A 25,494-nucleotide genomic window follows, 5' to 3' on the forward strand; every position below is an offset into this window, starting at 1 on the left:
GGGGATGAGAAATGTCAGACAACAACCCTGCCAATAGCTGGGAGAATAAATTTTTCTGCTTTGGATGGGTATCTAGGTGGCAAAGCATAGCACACATGACATTCTCTCTAACACTGAGTCTTTTTACTTCATTTGAGTTCTAGGAGAAGCTCCTTCAGGACTTAACCTCTTATCCTGTGGGCCTCTTATAAGAGGAAAGCTAATGGGATGAATGACGATATCTGACAACATCAACGCTGTTTTTTCTTAGTGCAAAGAGCCTGAATTTCCTGGGGAAAAAAAAAAGAGATCAAAATTTAAAGAGACTCTTGTTGTGTCCTTGATGAAAATGTTTTTTTCTTGGAACCAGGAGTTCTGAACCCATAGAGCCCAGATTTACAAGGATGAGAAGCTCAAATTTTCCAACTATCCCCTGACTCCTGGACCCATGTATACTACTCAACAGGGACAATGAACCAAGCAAAAATTATACATTGTGTATGTATGGTTGACCATTGAACAACACACGTTTGAATGATGTCATTCCACTTATAGACAAATATTTTTTTCAATAAATATGTACTCAATCCCCAGTTGGATAGGGCCACATAATCCAAATTATGTGTGGATTTTCAACTGTATGGAGGATAAGTGCCTATAAACCCCTTGGTCCCAACGGCTAACTGTATACAGTGTCCTATCGAAGGCTTTGCATTCTCAGAATATCACCTCCAAGCTAGTGGTTCAGCTGCAGATGTAGTAAGCCATTCCATTTCTCTTTTACCAGCAGATTCTGGATGGTACAGTATGATAGAGACAGTAGATCCAATGGTCATAAGCAACATTCACACATTCCTTTTTTGTGTAGAGCCTCGGTATGATATGGTGTTTGTGGGATGCCTTGTCTGTATATAAACTTTTCCGTAATTTTTAGGGAAAAATGCTACAGAACCATACCAGTCTGCATTGTGATTAGCCCATTGATGCTTGCTAGAAGTTTCACATCTTATCTCTTCTCAATCAACAATTTTTCTAATTACACTGTAGTCTGAGTAATAAGGCCTAAGCAGCAAGGCCCTTTGCACAGAGTCTAGAACTACTACAGAAGAAATTTTTCCAGATTGAGGATCTACTCAAAGCTGACAGACCTATCATCTGTTATATGGGCTGGAGGGGTATTCTTGGATATAGATTATATGTCTTCCAGGAAAATGAACCATACTGTTTTCCTTGCTGGCTGCACCATTTTACATTCTCACCAACAGTGTATAACGGCTCCAATTTCCTCACATGTTCATCAACACTTGTTATATTTTGTTTGTTGTTAATATCCTTCCCAAGAGGTGTGAGGTCACATCTCAATTTGTTTTTTATTTGCATTTCTCTGATAATTAATGATGGGTTATTTTCTCAAATGCCTATTTACTATTTATGTGTCTTCTTTAAGAGAAATATCTATTCAAACACTTTGTCCATTTTTAATTGAGTAGTTTTTTTTTCTTTTTGCTATTGAGATGTAGGAGTTCCTAACTCAAGGAGATATTAATAACTTTTACACAAAACCTTTAAAAATAAATTTCTCTAAGAATTGGTTTATAGAGATCAACAGTGCTGATATGAATCTAATAGAGTTCAAATTCCCCCAATTTTTAAATTGAACTTCTACTCTTCTAGATTTGCTAAGCTTTTATAGGAACCATTCTTATAAAAATTACTGGCTCAGAAGTGTTTTTATATGAGAATCCAAATTCACATAGTGAAAATAAATTCTTAGACAATTCAGACTGAATCAATATTTTTAATAAAACAGTAATAGATCTTCTTGACCATACCAATATAAAGTATAAGACAAGCACTTAGATGAAATTTAAAATCATGTGTTCAGTCATTTGAGTTATACATCTGACAGGTCTGTAGTGTGTCCACTTAAACATAATATTTAATATTTTCAACAATTGTAAGAGCTTAGTTTAGTATTAAGCATAGTATTTAGTGGATATTCTTTGACTAATTTTTTTTTTTTTTGCTTTTTAGGGCTGCACCAGCAGAATATGGAGGTTCTCAGGCTAGGGGTCAAATCTGAGCTACAGCTGCAGGCCTACACCACAGCCATAGCAACACAGATTCTGAGCTGCATTCTGCGACCTACACTACAGCTCACTGCAGTCCCTCATCCTGAACCCACTGAGTGAGGCCATGGATCAAACCCACAACTTCATGGTTCCTGGTTGGATTTGTTTCCACTGACGAGAACTCATTCTTTGACTAATTTTTAAATGCGGCTGAATATTGAAAGATTGGTCATGGTGTGTGTGTGAATGCGTGTGTGTGTGTTTCTCTCTGTACTTATATTTTTGTAGAGTGTCCATGTCTTTTGACCAGTTAATGCACGTGTTCATTTCTTCTGCTTTAAGAATACTATTTACTGTCTGTAAGAAAGTATGAATAGAAAGTGTGGGTCTGTTGGGAATTATATTAGTATGCTCATGAGTTTTGCTGATTTATTAAAATGATAGTATATGACAGACAATTCTCAAGTACTCCCCTTCGAGAACTCTGAGTGGAATAGAAATTAGTTCTTTTGGTTAAGTCATAATTAAATGGGTGACTGAGACTATACTAGAAGTAACATGATAAAAAATATCAAGGGGAAAAAGAGTACATTTATCTTAAGAAAAATGTTATTCTAGAAATTAAGAGTATTCTAAAAGACAAAACTGAATGGACATAGAAAGCTATAGGTGGTTTTCAGGAAGTAAATCCTATTTGCTTTGACATAAATCTGTAAACACACACACAAACACATATACATTTCAAAGAATCAGTCTGAATTGAAGCAAAGATATGTATTAAAATTAAAAGATATGTATTAAAATTTGACAATATTTGGACAGTCAAGTTTTCATAGGCTTATTTAAATAAATTTAGAATTGTTATAATAACAAATATTACATTAAAACACGACTAGGTTTTGGTTTTCTCTGTTAGAATGACATAACAATTTGATCTTGATATATTTATTTTGCTCTTAAGAAGCAGTGCATGTTTAATTGTCTTTTTGGTAATTTTCTGAGTAATCAGAGATTCTGTAAGCAACTCACAAAGTGGGTTGTAAACAGTACTTAGTAGAAAAAAGGAAAGAAAAATTCATAAGAATAAATATTGCTATGTTAAACTGTGATCCAGTCCTTTATTGGGATGGGGCATTGTATGTACTACAATGTATATTACATTTTTTACTGTGGATCACTGTCAAAGGTATGAAAGCCACTTCTCTAAGTTATCTTACCCTTGCCATTTAGATATTCTCTCTTCACTCACACTAGAAAGCTGAACTCCTGAAGAAGAATATGTTCTTTAAGATGTAAAACTGTTGAGTAGGCACTTTATAATATTATAAACTATAATAGAAAAATTTAAAAGGAGCAACAGTGAGGGAAGTCTAAAGGGGACAGAGCCCCAAATGCAGGGAAGTGGGAAAAGAAAGAGGAATCGTGGGACAGGGAGATAGAGAAGGAAGACTGCCTGAGAAAAGAAAGCGAAAGGGGGGAAAGATTTTCCTAGCCCAAAGACCACTTGCTTAGGAAAATTGCATAGGAAGACATAGGAATAAAAGAGGAATGGAAATGTAATGGGTTTGAGTTGCATCATGTTAATCTCAGAGAAAAATCCTGGTGTTTCCCAGTTCTTTTTATTCTAAGAACAGCTTCCATGGCTTCTACCTGGGTATGTGTGAAACATGTGTACATGTTTTCAAAGATTCTATGTGTGTACTCTCAAAGATTCTGCCCTCCTTGCACAGCCCTGTCAGAGACACAAAGGAGAGGTAAAATGTGAGCAGAGTACAGCATAACAACAGGAAGACACACTTAGGAAACCTCACATCAGGTCCTGATAGGAGTTGCTAAAGACTCACTTAGGAAACCTCACATCAGGTACTGATAGGAGTTGCTATCTGTGAGACAGGCTCCTGCTAATGAGAGAGACAGGTTCTCTCTGTTCTGAAGCCTTAGAGAAGTATTCCCTATTATGTATTTCTAATAATTACTTCATAAAAATATTATTCCTTAGGAATTGAGGCTCCAGAATACTATAATTTTTGATTATAAATACTATGATATAACTCCTTTTTTTTTCAGAAGTGGATATCTCTCTCTCCTAAGTGAAAGGAAAAATAGACCCTATATCAGTGTGAATGATTAAATCAAGGGAGGACAAACAAGATCTCCTTTCCAAGTTTGAAAATTATTAATGAACATCAGTAATCAACAAGGGTTCCTCACAGTACAGGCGTCACTTAAGAGATCTTTCTGTAACTCACTAGCTGTCTGCATACTCTTCTCATTGCCACCTTCATTTCTTGATTTCTGAATGTATAAATGACAGGATTCAAGAAAGGAGTGAGAACTGAATCAAAGATGGCCAGAAACTTATCCAGGGGTATGGAGGGAGATGGCCATGTATAGAGAAATATCAAAGGACCAAAGGCCAAGACTACCACAGTAATGTGAGCTGACAGTGTGGACAGAGCCTTGGAGGAACCTGCTGAAGAGTGTTTCTGTACAGTGAGAATGATGACAATATAGGAAATGATCACAATGATGAAGGAGCCAACAGAGATGAATCCACTATTGGCCATGACCAAGGACTCTAGTTGGTAAGTGTCTGTGCAGGCAAGTTTGATGAGCCGGGGAAGGTCACAGTAAAAGCTGTCCAACACATTAGACCCACAGAAGGGTAAGTTTACCACAAAAGCCAGTTGAACCGTGGAGTGGATAAGGCCAGTCATCCAGGCAGCCACTAGAAAGGAGATACACATTCTTGGGCTCATGATGGTCAGATAATGGAGAGGTTTACATATGGCAACATATCTGTCAAAGGCCATGGCAATGAGCAGCATCATCTCCACACCCCCAATGACATGGATGAAGAAGATTTGAGTGATGCAACCACTGAAGGAGATGACTTTACGTTTCCTAAAAAGGTCATAAATCATCTTGGGAGAAGCGACAGAAGAAACTCCTAGGTCAAGGAAGGAGAGGTTGGCTAACAGAAAGTACATGGGGGAGTGTAAGTGAGGGTCAGAAGTCACAGTGAGCATAATGAGGGAGTTTCCCATCATGCTTGCCACGTAAAATGTGGAGATGAACACAAAGAGGAGAAGTTGTATTTCCCAGGAGTTGGTGAGTCCCAGGAATACAAACTCTGACACCACAGAATGATTTGCTCCATCCATGGGCTTTCTTACTATTGCTACCTGAAGGGAGACAATAGGAAAAATATGAATTATGATAATTATTTCAATGAATTTGGAGGAGAGAGATGAAAGTTATGAAAGCCTATTTCCAGTAGGCTATTAGTATTAAAAGTGACCTAATATGTTTATGGACTCTAAAAGTGTTTACACATAGAAATGAGTGGCTCTTATACAGAGTTGTTCTTATCACTGTCTTGTCTCTGTCTTTATGAACCTCTGCTTCCTGTAACTCAGGAGAAACAAAATGGTCAACCAGAGTAATATAAAGTCAACCTCAAACTTTTTGATTTTTGAATCAGATCTGGCATGATTTGACCTTTGTCACATCAAACTAATAATCACTAGTGAAAAAACTTCCAATCCTATAATCTTCATCCAGAGGAGGGCCATTTTCCTCCTTCCCAGTTCCTGCCTCCGGGAACATATTCCTCTTCAATATTATTTAAATGTTGACCACATCTATGAAGTCTTGCTTTATGACTACTAGAATTTAATTTATATTACCACCATAACCACCAGGTTTTCTATGCATTTAATAACACTCTGCTTCTTCCCAGTGTAGATGCTATGATGTTTTTCAAGATACAAGATTGGTCAACAGAGGTGATAGAAATCAACCTGAAATTAATATAGCCTGTCTCCAGTCACACAAACTCTTCATCAATTCTCAACAATTTCATCAACTTTCAAGACTACAAGTCTTATTCTGACAAACGACCCATCCTACTGACTCCCTATCTCTTGAGAACACTTGTCTTCAAGGTTTATTAATAATTTGAGGTCTTGCTTTATACTACCAACTTATATTTTTTAGTATTTCTTGTATTTTAGTAAACTGAGTAATGTTCTAACTCATCTGGGAGACTATAAGCTTCTTGAAGGCAGGGATTGTGACTTATTCATATTAGGACTCCCTGAAGCCATGAAAAATGGTCCATACAGAGGTGCAGGTCCATTAACTGTCTGTTACCAGTTTGCATCATGTTAGGTTTTGAATCTGAGAAGAAGTATTTAGAAATTTCTCCAGAGACTTCACATCACAGCAAAACCCATGTGTATGATTTAATATTTTCTAAAGCATCAGTCCAAGAAGGATTTGAGAAAAACAACCCTGGTCCTTTACCAAAGATAATTTGAGGAGCACTGCCCTAAAGTACTTAGCACATGGTCTGTGAAGCTGAAAACTATGAAGGGCATCATGTATACTGAAAAGCATCTTGTTCTTTTCTGTGTAAGAAAATATCGCATTATCTTATAATTTCAGTTTTAGTTAGAGAAGCAACATCGCACAATGGAAAGAATGTGACCTTGGATTCTGTAAAACATGATTTAAGCTATAATGAGCCACCAACAAGAGGATTTGGGGCAAGTTACTTAAATTCTTGAACCTCAGTTCATCTATGAAATTGCAATTAGTAACACTAACTTCTCAGAGAAGTATAAAATGGGTATAAAATAATTATAACATAATTGAGGTTTTATAATTTTATAAATAATTATAATATTTATAAAATATTATCAATAATAATATTACTGAGAATTAATATAAAATTTGAGGTATAAAATAATTTTGGTTTTATAATCTTTTATTGATTGTATATCTATTATGTGCAAATATTCAGTAACTGATAATGTTGCTTCTCTTCTATTATTTTCACACATCTATAATATTGCTAAATACATATCATAAATGAATAGATAAGAAAAGAAAATGTTATTGGACAGTAGATAATATAAAAATTCCACATATAAAAGGTATTTTGATAGCATATTATGATTTTATCTCCACATATAATGATAGGAGATTATAATATTCATATTCTTTCAGTGAGCAAAATAAAAACTAGTCTGTGTAGACTAAATATATTTGCTTTCTAAAAACTACTGCATTTCTTTGTAATACTCACTACAAATGCAGCTCATTGATATTTTCGTTTGTTCTCCTTCCCGGTGAGACTGCAACTCCCATAAAGTTAAGGACTACACTTGTGTTGTTATCCAAGTATCCTAAAACTTAGAATCATAAGAGGTATTAATGGAGCTATGCATATACTTCAGGAATTATGCCGAAAGATAGAAGAGGATGTATTTGGATGAAAAAAAACCTATAATAATTAGGAATATATAGATATATAATTAAGGAATATTGATAAAGAAAACTGCTCACCTCCTAAGCGACCAAGAATAATAGAAAACAAGGAACTATAAAAGTGAGATGACTTAGAGAAAAAGAAATAAATTGTAAATCTAAAAAGGATGAAAAATTAAGACGTATTTATAGAATGTCAAAGAAAAGAAGCATAAGTCTTACTTTATTTTTATTTATTTTTATTTTTTGTCTTTTTGCTATTTCTTGGGCCGCTCCCGCGGCATATGGAGGTTCCCAGGCTAGGGGTTGAATTGGAGCTGTAGCACCAGCCTACGCCAGAGCCACAGCAACGTGGGATCCGAGCCGCGTCTGCAACCTACACCACAGCTCACGGCAACACTGGATCGTTAACCCACTGAGCAAGGGCACGGACTGAACCCGCAACCTCATGGTTCCTAGCCGGATTCATTAACCACTGCGCCACGACGGGAACTCCAAAAGGTGTTTTTTTTTTTTTTTTTTTTTTTTTGTCGTTTTGCCTTTTCTAGGGCCGCTTCCCACGGCGTATGGAGGTTTCCAGGCTAGGGGTCTAATCAGAGCTGTAGCCGCCGGCCTATGCCATAGCCACAGCAATCCTGGACCCGAGCCGCGTCTGTAACATACACCACAGCTCACAGCAACGCCAGATCCTTAACCCACTGAGCAAGGCCAGGGATCGAACCTACAACCTCATGGTTCCTAGTCGGATTCGTTAACCACTGCGCCACGAAGGGAACTCCCCATAAGTCTTACTTTAAGTAAAAGACAATTTTTGAGATATGATTGACAATACTTTCTGGACCAAATCCAGAAATTCTATAATTGTAGAATTTTGTATTAAAAAATTGTGGTATTATATTCCTGGTAACTTTTACATGTTAAGGTGCTTCAGAGAGTTTCTTAATAAGCTCTTATCAGCCATGTGCGTATAGCTGTGAATTTATTTGCCTCTTGGCTTTCCAATCTCCATCAACTAGGCAAGAACTGAGAGTTTTAGGAAAAGTGAGTTTAAAGAATGAGATATAAACATGGACCTTAGATGTACCTATCCTAATGTCAGGGAATGTAGAAACTCAAAAGTTTGGGTCATTCCAGTTTTGTTCTTTTGTTTATTTTTTGGATGCCCTGTGGCATAGGGCATTCCTGAGCCAGAGATCAGATCCAAGCCACACTTGGACCTATGCTGCAGCTGCGGCAATGACAAATATTTTTAACTGCTGTAGCAGGCCGGAGATCAAACCTACATCCTTGGGTCATCACAGTTTTAAAGTCACCTGAGACAGAGTTAGGATCTATATCTCAGTTCAGGTCAAAAGCTATAGAGAGGTTTCTAAATGGAGACACAGTCATATGATGTTTATTCACGGAAAAGTCATCAAATATTCATAGGCTAAAACTCCTGAATTAGGGTGTTCTAAATGCATCTTCTCTTATCTACTGGTTATACTCTGAAGTACATTTTCTCAAACATAATAATTATACCCACATTTAAAAAACTAATTTGATATCCACCATGCAAAAGACATGGCCTTCCTCTTTGCGTTCTGTTGTGATTAGTTCTTTTCTTGGTCCATGGAGAATTGATTAATACCCCATGGAGACATTTAATCCTTTACAGATGGAGGGAATATTGGTAACTGAAGTTCCAAATAATAGTCATCAAATTGAAAGGGAACTACATATAGCAGTTAGATTTGGACCCGGAATCTAAATTATCATTTATATAAATTTCTTCCTCAATTAAAAATATTGTGCATTTAACAACCCCCTCAGCAGAAACTTCCTGCATTTTATCTTTCAAATGGTCACAAAACCTGCTTTATATCCAAGTAAAACACTGCTTCCTCTGATTAAATACCACCCCTACTTTAACTATTTATATCTATCAAAAAAATAAATAATTCTGTGTTCTTTCAAATAATCTTTTATGTGCAAAAATGAAACAAATGTCACTCCTTCACTTTCTGTTTGCAAGATTCAGCAAACTCAATACCTTTTCAAGTTCCACTCACGGACTCAGGGTTCCTTTCTTGCTTATTCTATTCTATCCCCCTGCCCTCCCAACTCTCATCTGTTAACTTTCTCTGAATCTTTCTTCATTCTATTTACAGCTTAGTGATAAAATTAATACACAACACAACACGCTATTTCTAACCATGTAAGTTAAGAGACCAGGAAAACAAATTCAATCTCTGGTAGTTTCATATACTAAATAATTTCCAATCATATTTTAAAGTGACATGACATTGGATTTTTTGGTCTCTATGTCTCTTCTACTTAGATGTGTATGAAATCCTTTTCCATAATGTAATCTTTAGTTCCTAATAAATGTTTCCTTTTCTTAGAGAATATAATCATTTTATACACATCTCTCTGCAAAGCTAATGGAGAGAAAACACGATTACCTTTTAAAAATATTTTCACATTTCATTAATTTTTCTTGCCTGTTTATCAAGTGGCAGAGGGTAAGAAACATTTATTTAATCAACATTAGGAACAGAATGATTAATTGCCACCTATGATGACCCAAAATATTATAAAACCATTTGACTTTTGCTTATATCTTTCACATTACCCTAAGAACATTGCGATACTAACTTAAAGTCAAAGGCAGTTAACCTTGCAATGTGTCTATATAGTTTTATACAATCATTCTTCTGTACTATTCAATTCCTTATCCTGGATGCTATCTACGTTGTGTTAGGATAACACTCATACACTTGAGGATATTACTCATATTCAAAGCAATTAAAACAACAAATATTATGTCTGAAACTAAAGCCACACTTTGCATTGTTAAATCTATTTACATCCTCCCATTTTACCTGTATAAAGAGAACAGCATCATCAGGTAACCTGAGACTTTCCTATGTTCTCCAAAACAAAATGCCATATAAAATCCTGATGTAAGAAGAAATGAAGCTAATTACCGCTCGAGAAAACAGTGACCAAATGATAGTTCAGAGCTTATGGATCAGGGGACTTTACCCCTAGGGAACTAATTGGTTTGACCAGAGCAACCAAAGGATCTAAAAACTCATAATAAGACACTACAGAGAAAGAGGGAAACAAAAGTGGAATATTTTTAAATATGCTATTTTTTTGGGGAAAATTTATAAATATTGATAATTACCATCTTTTATTCAAGCATAGTTTATTTACAATGTTTCTTCAATTTCTGTTGTACAGCAAAGTGACCTAATCACACACAGTTCCCTGTGCTGTAGAGTAGGGCCCCATCGGTAATTACCAATTAGAAATAACCTCTGAAAATAGGTAAATAATAACACAAAAATTAACTATAATCATCTTAACATCTCCAAAAAAGCCAATGTGATTAATTTTCATATTGTTCAAATACTAGAATACTGTACAGAAGACTTCATTTCTGTACATTCATACATTAAGTAATTGTGGATGTGGGAGTTCCTGTTGTGGTTAGCAGTTAATAAACCCAACTAGTATCTGTGAGAATGTGGTTTTGATTCCTAGCCTCACTCAGTGGGTTAAGGATCCAGCATTGCTGTGAGCTGTGGTGTAGGTCACATGGCTCTGGTGTAGGCAGGTGGCTGCAGCTATGATTTGACTCCTAGCCTGGGAACCTCCATATGCCGTGGTTTGCAGCCCCAGAAAGATTAAAAAAAAAAGCAATTGTGGATGTGTACAAAACTTAGCTATACAGAAGTTGTTTCAGTGAGAATGTCTTAAAGGTGAACGAAAGAACTAAAACATATACCAAATGATGATAAATTTAACACATTATGATACAGCCATACAGTCAATTTTTTTTTTTTTTGTCTTCTTGGCATTTCTTGGGCCACTCCCATGGCATATGGAGGTTCCCAGGCTAGGGGTTGAATCGGAGCTGTAGCCACCAGCCTACGCCAGAGCCACAGCAACGCAGGTTCTGAGCCGCGTCTGCGACCTATACCACAGCTCATGGCAACACCGGATCCTTAACCCACCGAGCAAGGCCAGGGATCGAACCGCATCCTCATGGTTCCTAGTCGGATTCGTTAACCACTGAGCCACAATGGGAACTCCATAAAGTCAAATTTTGAAGGTATTGAAAACTTGTTCAAATTCTATATAGTTAAAGAAAATCACACACATTTTTGAATGAAACTCTGGACAGCAAAGCAGCATGTGCATTGTGTTGTTGTGCAGTAAATATCTATCTTTATCTGTACGTAGTGTCTGAGCAAATAGACAATTCTTTTGAAAAGTACTTCAGGATGGTGCATATTTTATCTTCAATTTGTATACTTCTCTCAGTCAGAATCCTGCCAGAAACAAAACAAAACAAAAAAGCACAGTCAGGTTACAAATGAACACAGAAACATAAAGGATAAGAGAGTACTATGAGCAAATATATGCCAATAAAATGGACAACTTAGAAGGAATGAACAAATTCTTAGAAAAAAAGATAATCTCCTAAGACTGAACTTGGAAGAGATAGAAAATATGAACAGACAAATTACTAGTCCTGAAGTACTGAAATTGAGTCAGTAATTCAAAAACTCCCAAGAAACAAAAGTCCATGGCTAGATGGCTTCACAGGTGAATTTTACCAAACATTTAGAGAAGAGTTAATGCCTATATTTTTGAAATTATTCCAAAAAATCTCAGAGGAAAGAATGCTTCTGAACTCATTCCAGGAAGCTAGAATCACCTTGATACCAAAACCAGGCAAAAATATCACAAAAAGGAAAATCATAGGCTAATATCACTGATAAACAGAGATGCAAAAATCCTCAGCAGAATACTGGCAAACAGGATCCAATATTACTTGAGAAGGATCATACACTATAAGTGGGATTTATCTCAGGGATACAAGGATTTTTCAATATCTGCAAATCAATCAGTGTGGTACACAATATTAACAAATTGAAGAATGAAAAGCATATAATCATCTCAATAAATGCCAAACATGCTTTTGACAATATTCAACACATATGTATGATAAAAACTCTCAAGAAAGTGGGCACAGAGGGAACATACCTCAACATAAAGGCTGTATATTACAAACCACAACTAATATCATACTCAGTGGTGAAAAGCTAAAAGCATTTCCACTAAGATCAGAACAAGACAAGGATGTACAGTCTTGCCACTGTAATTCAATATTTTTTTGGAAGTCCTATCCATGGCAATCAGAGAAGAAAAAGATATACAAGGAATCCATATTGGAAAGAAGAAGTAAAACTATCACTGTTTGCAGATGACATGATACAATACATAGAAATTCCTAAAGATGTCACCAGAAAACTACTAGAGCCATTAATGAGTTTGGTAAAGTTCTAGGATAAAAATTAATATAAGAAATCTCTTGCACTTATATACACTAACAATGAAATAACCCAAAAAGAACTTAAAGAAACAATTCCATTTACCATTGCATTAAAAAGATTAAAATATTTGGGAATAAACCTACCTAAGCATACAAAAAGACCTGTATTATGAAAACTATGACACTGAGGAAATAAATCAAAGATGCACAAACCAATGGAAAGATATAGCACGTTCTCGGATTGGAAGAATCACTATTGTCAAAAATGCTATACTACCCAAGGCAATCTACATATTCAAGGCAATCACTATCAAATCACCAGTGACATTTTTCACAGAACTTGAACAAAAAAATTTAAAATTTGTGTGGAATCATAAAGACCTCAAATAACCAAAGTTGTCCTGAGAAAGAAAAATGGAGCTGGAGGAATCAGGCTCCCTGACTTCAGATCATACTACAAAGCTACAGTCATCAAAAGAGTATGGTACTGCTACAAAAACAGAAATGGAGATCAATGGAACAGGATAGAAAGCCCTGAAATAAACTCATGAATCTGTCATCAATTAATCTACCACACAGGATGCAAGAATATCCAATGGAGAAAAGACAGTCCCTTCAATAAGAGATGTTGGAAAACTGCTCCTCTACATGTAAAAGAATCAAATTAGAATATACCCTAACACCACACAAAAAGAATAAACTCAAAATGAATTAAAGAAAGACCTAAATGTGAGACCAAAAACTATAAAACTCTTACAGGAAAACACAGGCAAAACACTCTTCACCATTAATCACAGGAATATTATTTTGGATTGACCTCCTAGAGTGATGAAAATAAAAGCAAAAATAAACAAATGGGACCTAACTAAACAAAAACTTTTGCACAGCAATGGAAACCATAAACAAAATGAAAAGATACACCACAGAATAGGAGAAAAATCTTTGCATATACAGTGACTGAAAAGGGATTAAACTTCAAAATATACAAACAGCTCATGTAGCTCAATATTTAAAAAAAATGGTCAGAAAATCTAAATAGACATTTCTCCAAAGGAGACAGACAAATGGCCAAAAAGCACGAGAAAAGATGCATAACACTGCTGATTTTCAGAGAAATGCAAATCAAAACTACATTGAGGTATCATTTCAATGGCCACCATCAAATTATCTATAAACAATAAATATTGGAGAGAAAGGCAAACCCTCTTACACTGTTGGTGGGAATGTAATTTGTTGTAGCCACTATGGAGAACAGAATGAGTGTCCTTAAAAAACTAAAAATAGAGGTACTATATGATCCAGCAATCCTACTCCTGGGCGTATGCCATGCACCCTTATGTTCACTGCAGCACTATTCTCAATAGCTGAGACATGGAAACAATCTAAACATTCATATCTAGAAGAATGGATTAAGACATTGTACATATATACAGTGGAATACTACTCGGCCATAAAAAGAATGCAATAATGTCATTAGCAGCAACATGGATGCAACTAGGGATTCTTATATTAAGTGAAATAAGTCAGAAAGAGAAAGATAAATACCATACGTATCACTTATGTGTGGTATATAAAATTGGCAAAATGAATCTATCTACAAGACAGAAACAGGCTCACAGACATAGGGAACAGACTTGTGGTTGCCAAGAGACATGCAGAAGGGAGTGGGATGGACTGGGAGTTTGGGGTTAGTAGATGCAAAGCATTACATTTAGAATGGATAAGCAATAGGGTCCTACTGTATAGCACAGGGAACTATATACAGTCTTTTGGGATAGAACATGATGGGAGGTAATATGAAAAAAAGAATATAGGTATGTATGCATGATGGATCACTATGCTATACAGGACAAATTGGTACAACATTGTAAATCAACTATACTTTAATTAAAAAATACAGGGAGTTCCCGTCGTGGCGCAGTGGTTAACAAATCTGACTAGGAACCATGAGGTTGCGGGTTTGGTCCCTGCCCTTGCTCGGTGGGTTGACAATCTGGCGTTGCCGTGAGCTGTGGTGTAGGTTGCAGACTCGGCTTGGATCCCGTGTTGCTGTGGCTCTGGCATAGGCCGGCGGCTACAGCTCCAATTGGACCCCTAGCCTGGGAACATCCATATGCCATGGGAACGGCCCAAGAAATAGCAAAAAGACAAAAAAAAAATACATAAAAGAGAAAATATAATGCACTCCAATATTCATTCAGCACTATTAATAATAGCTGAGACATGGTCCATAGGTGGATGAATGGATAAAAAGATGTGGAATATATATACGGTGAGATACTACTCAGCCATAAAAAAGAATTAAATAATGCTATTTGCAGCAACATGGATAGATTAGAGATGATCATAGTAAATGAAGTAAGTGAGACAGATCAAGATGAATATCATATGATATTACCTATATGTGGAATCAAAAAAAAAGTGATACAGATGAACATATTTACAAAACAGAACTAGACTCACAGACATAGAATGCAATCATGTGATTACCATATGGGAAAGGTGGGGGGAAGGGAGAAATTTAGAATTTGGGATTAACATATACCATTGCTATATAAAAAATAAATAAACAAGGACTTACTGTATAGCACTATATTCAATATCTTGTAATATGGGAAAAGAATCTGATAACTGAATCACTTTGCTGTATACCTAAAACACTGTAAATCACCTATACATTAATAAGAAAAACATTAATTAAAAAATCTCTACTTGTGTTGCTGTTTATGTGGCTTATTTTGATAAGAGAATCCTTCATTTCTGCTTAACTTCCATCAGTACCTAATCTGGAGAGCATACTCTACTTGGTGGGATAAGTACAATTTTATTCCTATAGGTTATCAGTCTTGAGATGGTCCTTTGTTTAATACGAAGCCACTATTTTCCATTGAAGAGAACTGCTTGGCAAAGCAGCAGTATTAAGCACTCCAATGAAGCTCCTGAATTCTGGTCTTAATAGTCCTTGTCCCTGTTGTGGAACAGAAACCAAATTTCCCTCTAATAATTGTTGACTGTCAATCCGACATGCAATGCTGTCCTTAGACTCAAATGAGAGAATCCTCTGCCCTGGTCCCTGTCTTCTAGAAGACCTTAAATTGGTCCCTCCTCAGGGATGCCCTTCACCATGGTGTGAATATTTCAGGGAACCAAAGAGCCATGTCCACCTGAAGCCTTTGTCCATCCTTCTAGATCATGTTCTGGTCCCCCCAACTCAGCAGTATCTTTTCAAACTTCCTCAAGTCTATAAACCTGACTGTCCAGGATTTGTGTAGATATGTATATATAGTTGTCATGTATTTTTTTTGACAAAGAAGCACAGAATTTTTTGCACTCAATATTTTGTTACTTTGATTTATAACTTTTAAATATTCCAATATATAGCTTACAAATTTCCATTTTTACTCTTGCCCAAGGCTCCACAAATGTCTGAGGTAGATCTTTGCAGTTTCCTGGTTCAGGGACATGAAGAGCCCAAAGTGGTAAAGGAGTAGTCTCAGCTGTGCTCCCTTTGGAAACATTCTTCCTTGGGGTACTAGGACCTCTGAACCTACTAAACCAAAGTTTAAAAGAATAGGACACATAAGTTTCCCTGGTAAATTATTTTGGCTTATTGTTAGAGTAACTTTTTCCACTTGGGTTCATATATTCCAGCTTTAGAGAGATAGCAGTGTATATATTGGCCATTGGTTTGGTTTAAGATACATACTGTGTCAAACAGACAGCATTCTAAACTAGTAAGGTGTTCATTCGTACAAAAGCTGAGTGTTCTCTAGGCCATTCCACTACTCTATCAAGCTAGTTATTTTTGGATGTTGGAATGTGAATAAGTCCAGTGAATGCTATAGGTGTAAGCCCATGACTATACTTCACCTCCTATAAAAATAAGTCCAGATGCAATTTTGTAACATTACTGCAACAGATAAAGCACTAAGTGTATTCAATGAATCAATCAATGGTAGTGCTGGCAGCATCCCTGTGAATAAGAAAGAAAAAGTACCTCAAATAAATAGATAATTTATATTATGTAATTATAATATATATTATGACATATTACATATATGATAGAAATATTTTATAGTTATTTTATATATGTATTAAACACAGTACGTACTTATATGTAATTTATGTTATTAATAATGAATAACTTATAAGTAGTTATAATGTTTATAATATTTTATATTAAATTCATATTTATAAAATGTGTGTATATATGATGTATAAACATGTCTTTTTCCATAGGATGTGAGATTAGAGACAGTGAGATAGAGACAGACAGAGATGGATAAATATCTCTATAGAGATAAGCATCTCCACATTCCATAAAAGAAGGGTTTTGAACTCTATTCAGCCTGCCACAAGGTAGGCAGCTAGTCCTCCCAGAGTAGGGTGAAATACGATACTATGCAGGGCGCTGACCATTTACTTTTGTACTGCTGCTTGAGCACTTCACAGTTATGATAGAGAGATAAGCCTAATGAGGGGACATGTACGTTGCCAATTTTATGTGGAGATGTCAATGAGCTGCTATGCCCACTTTTAGGACCAATTAAGCACTCTAGAATAGCTGGGGAAAGAGGCTGACTGACATTTACAGGGGCAGGTCATTTCACTCCTGTACAGTGAATAACTTCTAACAGGCTTTTACATGGGTATGAATTCTGTCATTCTCTGCTTTTCTGAGAAGTCTATCTACATACCTCTCCACAGAACTCTATGCCAATCCTTTTTAGCTTATTCTTTCTTAGACCCTAAAGAACCAAACAAACCATTAGGCCTGCCCACAGTTAGTAATATTTGTACCATAAGCCACATTTCCTTCCAAGGGAAGTGTACAACTAAAGTTATTCCCTGAGGTTTTTCCCATTAGAAAGTTTTTCCTTCGTCACTATCCTTCAAGGTAATCTCTAAGGAGAAGAGTAGAATTTAATGTAATGGCTATTTACTTATAGTTGATGCCATCATAACATACATAACTATTCATAACCAGGCTATATTTTTTTCCATGTTTATTGGTCATAGAGAATTCCCAATGTCCAAAGACAGAGATGTAGTGAAAGGAGACCATGGGATGCTGATCCTCCTACCCCTCAGGCTGCTTTTACATTCCAAAGTGTCTGTGGAGCCTTTTCTTACTCCAGCTACAATTCAAAACTGGAAATTTTATGAATTAGCCAATAAACAGATCACAGAAACACACTCAAGTATGGCATATGTTGCCTCCAAAATACAAAGAAGTTCACCAAACATTGGGCTTCTTTCACTGCTGGATATTGCAAGGCATAGGAACTTTTGAAGAGATGCCCTGGTGTGCTCCAAACCACTTTACTATGTCACTGATATGAAAGGCCCCTGAAATTCTGGTGGATTCCTTTCATCATCTGGCATACATGAGTCTTACGAAGGCATCTAGAGTGCTTCCTATTTCTAGCTCACAAGGTCTAATTAGCATGAAGTCCTTAATGTAATGTACCAACATAATATTCCATGTGATACCAAAACCTTCAAGTACTCTCTCTGACAATAATATGAGAAGAATCAGGAAAACTGTGTCAAAGTTTGTATTGCCAAGGAAGCAATTCTGAGACGAAGATCAGCACATAGGAAGCTTTTTAGGAAGGACTATCTGGATCAATTCCTGTTTGGAGTTAGGAAATTAAGCAAGATGTAGAAGAGGAGCAGCTGGAAGATGGTACAGTTACCAGGCCTCAGCCAACCTTGCAAGGAGCTCTGAACCTGGAATGAGCTTCTAGAATTGTCCCAAGTGAACTGTTAAGCAGTTATTGGATGCAAACTTACAAAGAATGAGAGCATGACCTTGGGTATATCAGCTTTCTTTCTGCCAAGCACATTCCAAAAAGGGCAGAATAATGAAACATGTCAGACAACAACCCTCCCAACAGCTGGAGGAATAAATTCTTCTGTCCCAGAGAGGGGATCTGGGTGGCAGAGCATAGCACACATGACATCCACCCTTAACACTTGCATCTTGTTGCTTCATTTGAGTTCTAGGAGTAGCTCCTCCAGGACTTTACTGAACTTCATTATTTGGGCATCTTTCATGAGAAAGTTAAAGGGATGAATGACAACACCTGCTCCTGAAGTGGGTTCTGAGTCCATAACTGGTACTCATATCCCTCCTAAGTTGTGATGCATGGCACTCCAAGAGCCTGTTTGCTGGGTTAATCAAGCCATGGCTGTTGCATCTGTCCATTTCCCAACAAGATTGGTTAAGGGACTTTTAAAGTCATGCATGTGGATCAACTGGTGCCAAAGAGTTTTCTCCCTCCTTCCCTTGTATAACAATAGCCTTACTTCTTCTTAATGATCAATTATCCCTGCCAGGCTGGTGATTCTTCTTCTTTCCCATTTGTTTTTAGTGCAAGAAGACTGAATATCTTGGGAAATAGGTATAGAACAAAATTTAATGGAACCCTTGTGTCTATGGTGGAAATGTTTCCTTTTGTTATTAAAACTAGGACTTCCAAATTTATGGTGTCCAGAATTTCAGGGATAGGAAGCTCAAAATTTCAACCATACCTTATATCTTGGGCCCATGTATGCTACCTACTGGGGCAAAGAACACCAAATAATAATTACTTATTACCTGTATTTACATACATATACCTCAAAATATCAACTCTAAGCTGATGCTTCAGCTGCAAATGCAGTAAGCAATTCCACTGTTCTGTTAGACCAGTAGATTCTGAGTGGTGCAGTATGTGATTGATCCAGGAGATCCAATGGTCCTATGTCAACTCCTTCTCTTTCATTTGCATCCATGGTATGTTGCTATGTTTTGTGGCAACCCATGCCTGTATTATTTTTACATGTCCTTTTATTAAACAAGAACTCCTTCATGACTGTTTAATACAACATTTATTAGTGATTAGTACTGAGAAAATTATTTACCTCTACATACCAAAAATATAGATTTGAACACCATGAAAACAATCAGGACAAGTACCATGAAAAATTGGTTCTTCAAAAGAAATAAAGGGGGAAACTGAGGGCAGCATGAGGCTTTGTCTGCTGTCAGGGACACACCAAGAGAAGCAAAGGCTTTGGGGCCCCCAAACAACTCCAAATGGGTAGTCAAACCCAGGAGCTGGCCAGAGCCAGTGGTACCCATCTCCAGGCATCCAACTCAGCTTCAGAAGCCAGGGCACAAGCTCTGACCAACCAACAGATAAACCAAAGTTTGCCAGATGGGCATCACCTCAGAAAGCTCTACAGCTGTGTCTACATTGTTATAGGAAAAAGACTTTTAAGAGACAAGGTATAGTCATAATTAAATTAACATTGCCCCTCTGCCCCAAGTACCACTGGGCCAAGTACTGAGTAATCACATGGGAGTAAACAGCCATCTGACTTGACTGCCTTTGTTAGAAAACAATGACAACATTCTGATCCTTCAAAGTGACAGAAAAATTACTAGTTTATGTTTCAATAAATCCACTCCTTCATTTTACAATGGGCTCAGCTAGTTTACTCCAGATTTTTCTTTACCAGACAAAACTCAGTCCTGCAGGGGTGGGAAGGCAAAAGAGTTTTCAAATCCTGCCTCGTGATGAAACTGACATACGTGGATAAAACCAGTGCTTTTTTACAACTTGATTCTGATGCAGTTTCATGCCTATATTTTAATTACTCTATAATCCTTAGGAAATGGTTGATTCAGAAATGTAAAAATTTTTGTTGTGATTCTGCAATTGGTGATGATTGCTATAAACTTTACATCCTTTCTCTTCTCAATACCAGTGTTTCTAGTATCTCAGGGGTATGACCAACTAGAAGAGCTATACTTACAAAGTCTGGAACTATCACAAAAAAAACCTTTCCAGAAGAGAACACAGAAAAAAACACTCTCTGACAAAAACCATAGCAATGATTTCTTAGTCTTCCAAGGCAATAGAAATGAAAGCGAAAATAAATAAATGGGACCTAATCAAACCTATAAGCTTTTTCACAGCAAAGAAAACCATAAACTAAATGAAAAGACAACCTACGGACTGGGAGGAAATATTTGCAAATGATGTTTTCAACAGGGCTTAATTTCCAAAATACACAAACAGCTCATATAACTCAAAAACAACAAAAAACCCCAACACAATAAAAAATTGGCAGAAGACCTAAACAGATATTTCTCCAAAGGAGATGTACAGATGGCCACTAGGCACATGACAAGCTGCTCAGTATTGCTGATTATTAGAGAAATGCAAATCAGAACTACAAGGTATCACCTTATACCTGTCGGAATGGCCATCATTAAAAAGTCTACAAATAATAAATGTTGGAGAGGGTGTGGAGAAAAGGCAACCTTCTTATACTGTTGGTGAGAACACAAGTTGGTGGAGCCACTATGGGAAACAATATGGAGGTTCCTAAAAAACTAAAAATAGAGTTACCACATGATCCAGCAATCACACTCCTGAGTAAATATCTGGAGGAAACTCTAGTTTGAAAAGATACATGCACCTCCATGTTAACAGCAGCATTGTTTACAAGAGTCAAGATGTGGAACAAATCTAAATGCCCACTGAGAGATGAATGAAGAAGATGTGATATATATATATTACACAGCCATAAAAAATGAATAATTCCATTTGCAGCACATGGATGCAACTAGAGATTATCAGACTAAGTGAAGTAAGTCCGACAGAGAAAGACAAATATCATCCAATATCACTAATATGTAGAATCTAAAATATGATACAAACAGATTTATTTACAAAACAGAAATAGACTCACAGACATAGAAAAAAAATTTATGGTTACCAAAGAGGAAGAGGAGAGAGGGATAAATTAGAAGTTTGGTATTAGCAGATACAAACTACTATATACAAAATAGATATGTATGTAAAATAGATAAAAAGCAAATACCAACTCCATAACATATGGAACTATATTCAATATTTTATAATAACCTATAATGGAAAAATATATGAAAAAATATATTCATATTCTTTTTATATATATAACTGAATCACTTTGCTGTACACCAGAAACTAACACATTATAAATCAATTATACTTCAATGAAAAAAAACCTCTTGCAGACCTGTACCCCTCTGGAAGCTTACAATCTTTCATATCTTTCAGTACATGGCTTAGAGTGGTATCTTATATACAATATGTTTCTTCCAGAAACAGAAGTAACCTACCAGGCATTGTGCTTCTTAATTAGTAATAGGAAGTGCAAAATGTGATAAAATTTTTCTTTTGCTTTGAAGATCATATCCTGACATTCCTCAGACCATTGAACTCCTAAATTTTTTTTCCAACTTGAACTGACAAATATAATTGTAAGTATTTAAAGTGTTTAAAGTGTATGATATTTGATAGGGATTGCAATGAATCTGTAGATTGCTTTGGGTAGTATGGCCATTTTTATTTTTTTTTATTTTTTTATTTTATTTTATTTTTTTTTTGCCATTTTTATAATATTGATTTTTCTACCCCAGGAGCATGGACTATCTTTCCATTTCTTTACATCCTCTTTAATTTCCTTGATTAATGTTTTATAGTTCTCGGCATATAAGTCCTTTACCTACTTGGGCAGGTGTATTCCCAGATATCTGATTTTTGGGGGTGCAATTTTAAAAGGTATTGTATTTTTGTATTCCTTTTCTAATATTTCATTGTCAGTATACAGAAATGGGACTGATTTCTGAATGTTAATCTTATATCCTTCTTCTTTGCTGAATTTGTTGATCAGTTCAAGTAGTTTTTGGGTTGAGTCCTTAGGGTTTCCTATGTATAGTATCATGTCATCTGCATACAGTGACAGTTTTACCTCCTCTCTTCCTATCTGGATGCCTTTTATTTCTTTTGTTTGTCTGATTGCTATGGCTAGTACTTCCAGTACTATGTTGAATAACAGTAGTGAGAGTGGGCATTCTTGTCTTGCTCCAGATTTTAGTGGGAAGGCTTTCTGCTTTTCTCCATTGAGTATTATATTTGCTGTGGGTTTGTCATAAACGGCTTTGATTATGTTAAGGAATGGTTCCTCTATACCCACTTTGGTAAGAGTTTTGATCAGGAATGGATGTTGGACTTTGTCAAATGCTTTCTCTGCATCTATTGAGATGATCATGTGGTGTTTGACTTTTTTGTTAATATGGTGTATGACATTGATTGATTTGCATATGTTGAACCATCATTGTGCACCTGGGATGAAGCCCACCTGGTCATGGTGTATGATCTGTTTTATATGTTCTTGAATTCAGATGGCTAAAATTTTGTTGAGAATGTTTGCGTCTATTCAGGCCCTTGGTCTATTTTTATTTTTATTTTTTGCTGTTGAGTTGTATGTGTTCCTTATATATTTGGGATGTTAACCCCTTAAAAGATATATGGTTTGCAAATATTTTCTCTCATTCTGTAAGGTGCCTTTTCAATTTAATGATTGTTTCCTTTGCTATGTAGAAGTTCTTTAATTTGATATAGTCTCACTTGTTCATTTTACCTCTTGTTGCATGTGCATTTGGTGTCTTATTCAATAAAGCACTACCATGAGCAAGACCAAGAAATTTTTGCTCTATGTTTTCTTCCAGGAATTTTATAATTTCAGGTCTTACATTTAAGTCCTTGATCCCTTTTGTGAAGTCCTACAGCTTTAATGATGTGGCAATTTTCTCATTCTTCATAGAATTCATTCCCTCCCTTGAAAACACATATACATTATCTAAGCATCCAAGGTAATTGCCATTTCTTCCTTAAATGTTTTGATGGCATGATGCTGTTAATGTAATAGATAATTATAATGATCTTTAAAATGTTCAGATGATCCATATCCCTTCAGACTGTATATGACAAAGGGTAAAACAGTAAATATGCCCCTTTTCATTCCATGTACATGCTAACTATTTCTAATTCTCCTTTTTAAAGGAAGAATGGGAAAGAAAATCACCAGAGTGGAAAAAAAACTCTTCAGATCAAAGAACATGTATCACATAACCCGAGGCCATCCTAATCTGCTCTAGCAAAGATAGCACCTTTGGTACAGCAGCTCCCATTAAGACTCCTACTGGGTTAAATTTACAATAGTCCATTATCATCCTCCAGAATCTGTCTGGCTTTTGTAGGGGTCATAGTGGTGAATTAAATGGAGATAAGGTGGATCAAAATTCCTATATATTTTGGATATATTTTTGCCCTTACTATCCCTACAGAACATAATATACTTTTTGAAATACTCTCTTGGATTGTAGGTAGAACAATTTCAGTTCTTCTCCTCTACAATAGCTACAGCCCACAGGGCAAGGAAATAGTGTGGCATTTGTGCCAATTACCAAGTATTTCCATTCAGACTATGCATACAGGAAATGGTGAAATCATCACTGTGGGTTTTCATTTGGTGGACCCATTATGTACCAGATCTAGGACCAGGACTCTATGTATCCAATACCCACTTGCCTCCATTTAAACATGAGGGCCCCAATAACCCTTCAGAAAAACAAGTACTAAAGTCAAAAATTCAGTGTCAAAGAGTCCTCAATATGTTGTGATATTCCTTTTCTCCTGCTGTGTGATTACGTAAGTAAACAGTCATGAGTACCTTCTGGAAAAGCACAGGGAGAGTCATTGCAGTGTATTCTTACAGAGCTGTTGCACAGTCCTTCCTCCTGGCATTTTAATTAAACCAGCCTTGGTGATGTCGTGTCCTTCATCCCCTAACAGAAGGATAGCATAAGTGGTTATCTTAAGGTGTTACACATAATAGATCCATTTAACTATCTTATTGAGCCTTTAGACTCCTTCATGTATAGTATATCAGGGAAATTTTGGCATTTCAACTTTGATAGTAGTTAAGTGCCTAGAAAAGATGCTTAGTTGGTTTTACATACATGATAAATATTTTTGAATTTATTAATCCCACTGAATATAGGATTTTGAGGTGATGGAGTAACCAGAGGAAGGTCCACAAAAAGGGATTCTTTCATGTAAAGAAGCTATTCTGATATCTTTTATTATCAGAAATGTATTATAGTGCAGGAGTTAAAATAACAAATCCTGGATCAAAACTGTAAGACTCTGTCCAGGCTTATTGCTTCATAAACCTTGAAGATATTTAACATAATTGTGCCTCAGACCCTTCCTCTGTAAAATGAGATAGAGTATCCACTTCATAAGACTTAATGAATAATACCTAAATTGTGAAGAGCTCTACCTGAGTGACATCAATTACTACCTCCCCTAGGACACAGATGATGACAATCGACTTCACTGCTCATGAAAGAAGGTAAAATTATTAGGTTTCTTTCTATGATTTAGTAACCAAATTAAATAATAGATTGCACAATTTCTTGAAAAAGTGAATACATTTTATAAATATTTTATAAATATTTTATTTTCTATGTGCTGAAATTTTTATATTTATCTTTTTGGAGAGACACAATGATTTTAATGTGACTTACTTCAGCAGAGTACACAATTCACTGATCACATTTGCTTCCCACAAAAGAGAAAACATCATTAATTGTAAGCATTTGAGAGGACTCCAAGCCTCCAAAATAGAATTTCAATCAAATATCTCTCTGAACACCACTGTAGACAAAAGAATACTATTTAACAGTCAATTATAATTTTTTTTTCATAATTAAATCTATGGCTTCAAATTTGGCTTAGGTAGCACCTGAACAAGGAAATACAATCATGTTACTATATCCAATGTCCTATGATAAACCAGAATAAAAAGAGTATAAAAACAAAAAAGAAATTAGAAATGGATTTACAATTGATAAAGTGCTAAATGGTAATGACAAGTTGCTAGTAAGAAGAAATACAAATGCGAGGTATAAAGCTCTCCTTTAAAACAGAACTTCAGGCAAAGCTCAAGTAC

General features: G+C 36.0%; 1 protein-coding gene across 1 annotated transcript; it reads right to left on the bottom strand.

Annotated features, from left to right (window-relative positions):
• Positions 1-4,276: 4,276 nt before the first annotated feature.
• On the bottom strand, positions 4,277-5,215 carry LOC100153340 (olfactory receptor 4F3/4F16/4F29-like). The gene has a single exon (XM_001925116.2). The coding sequence runs from the start codon at positions 5,213-5,215 to the stop codon at positions 4,277-4,279; it is 939 nt and encodes a 312-aa protein (XP_001925151.2).
• Between the last annotated feature and the right edge of the window lie 20,279 nt (positions 5,216-25,494).

This window comes from Sus scrofa, unplaced genomic scaffold (assembly GCF_000003025.6).
Source record: "Sus scrofa isolate TJ Tabasco breed Duroc unplaced genomic scaffold, Sscrofa11.1 Contig740, whole genome shotgun sequence".
Lineage (NCBI taxonomy): Eukaryota > Metazoa > Chordata > Mammalia > Artiodactyla > Suidae > Sus > Sus scrofa.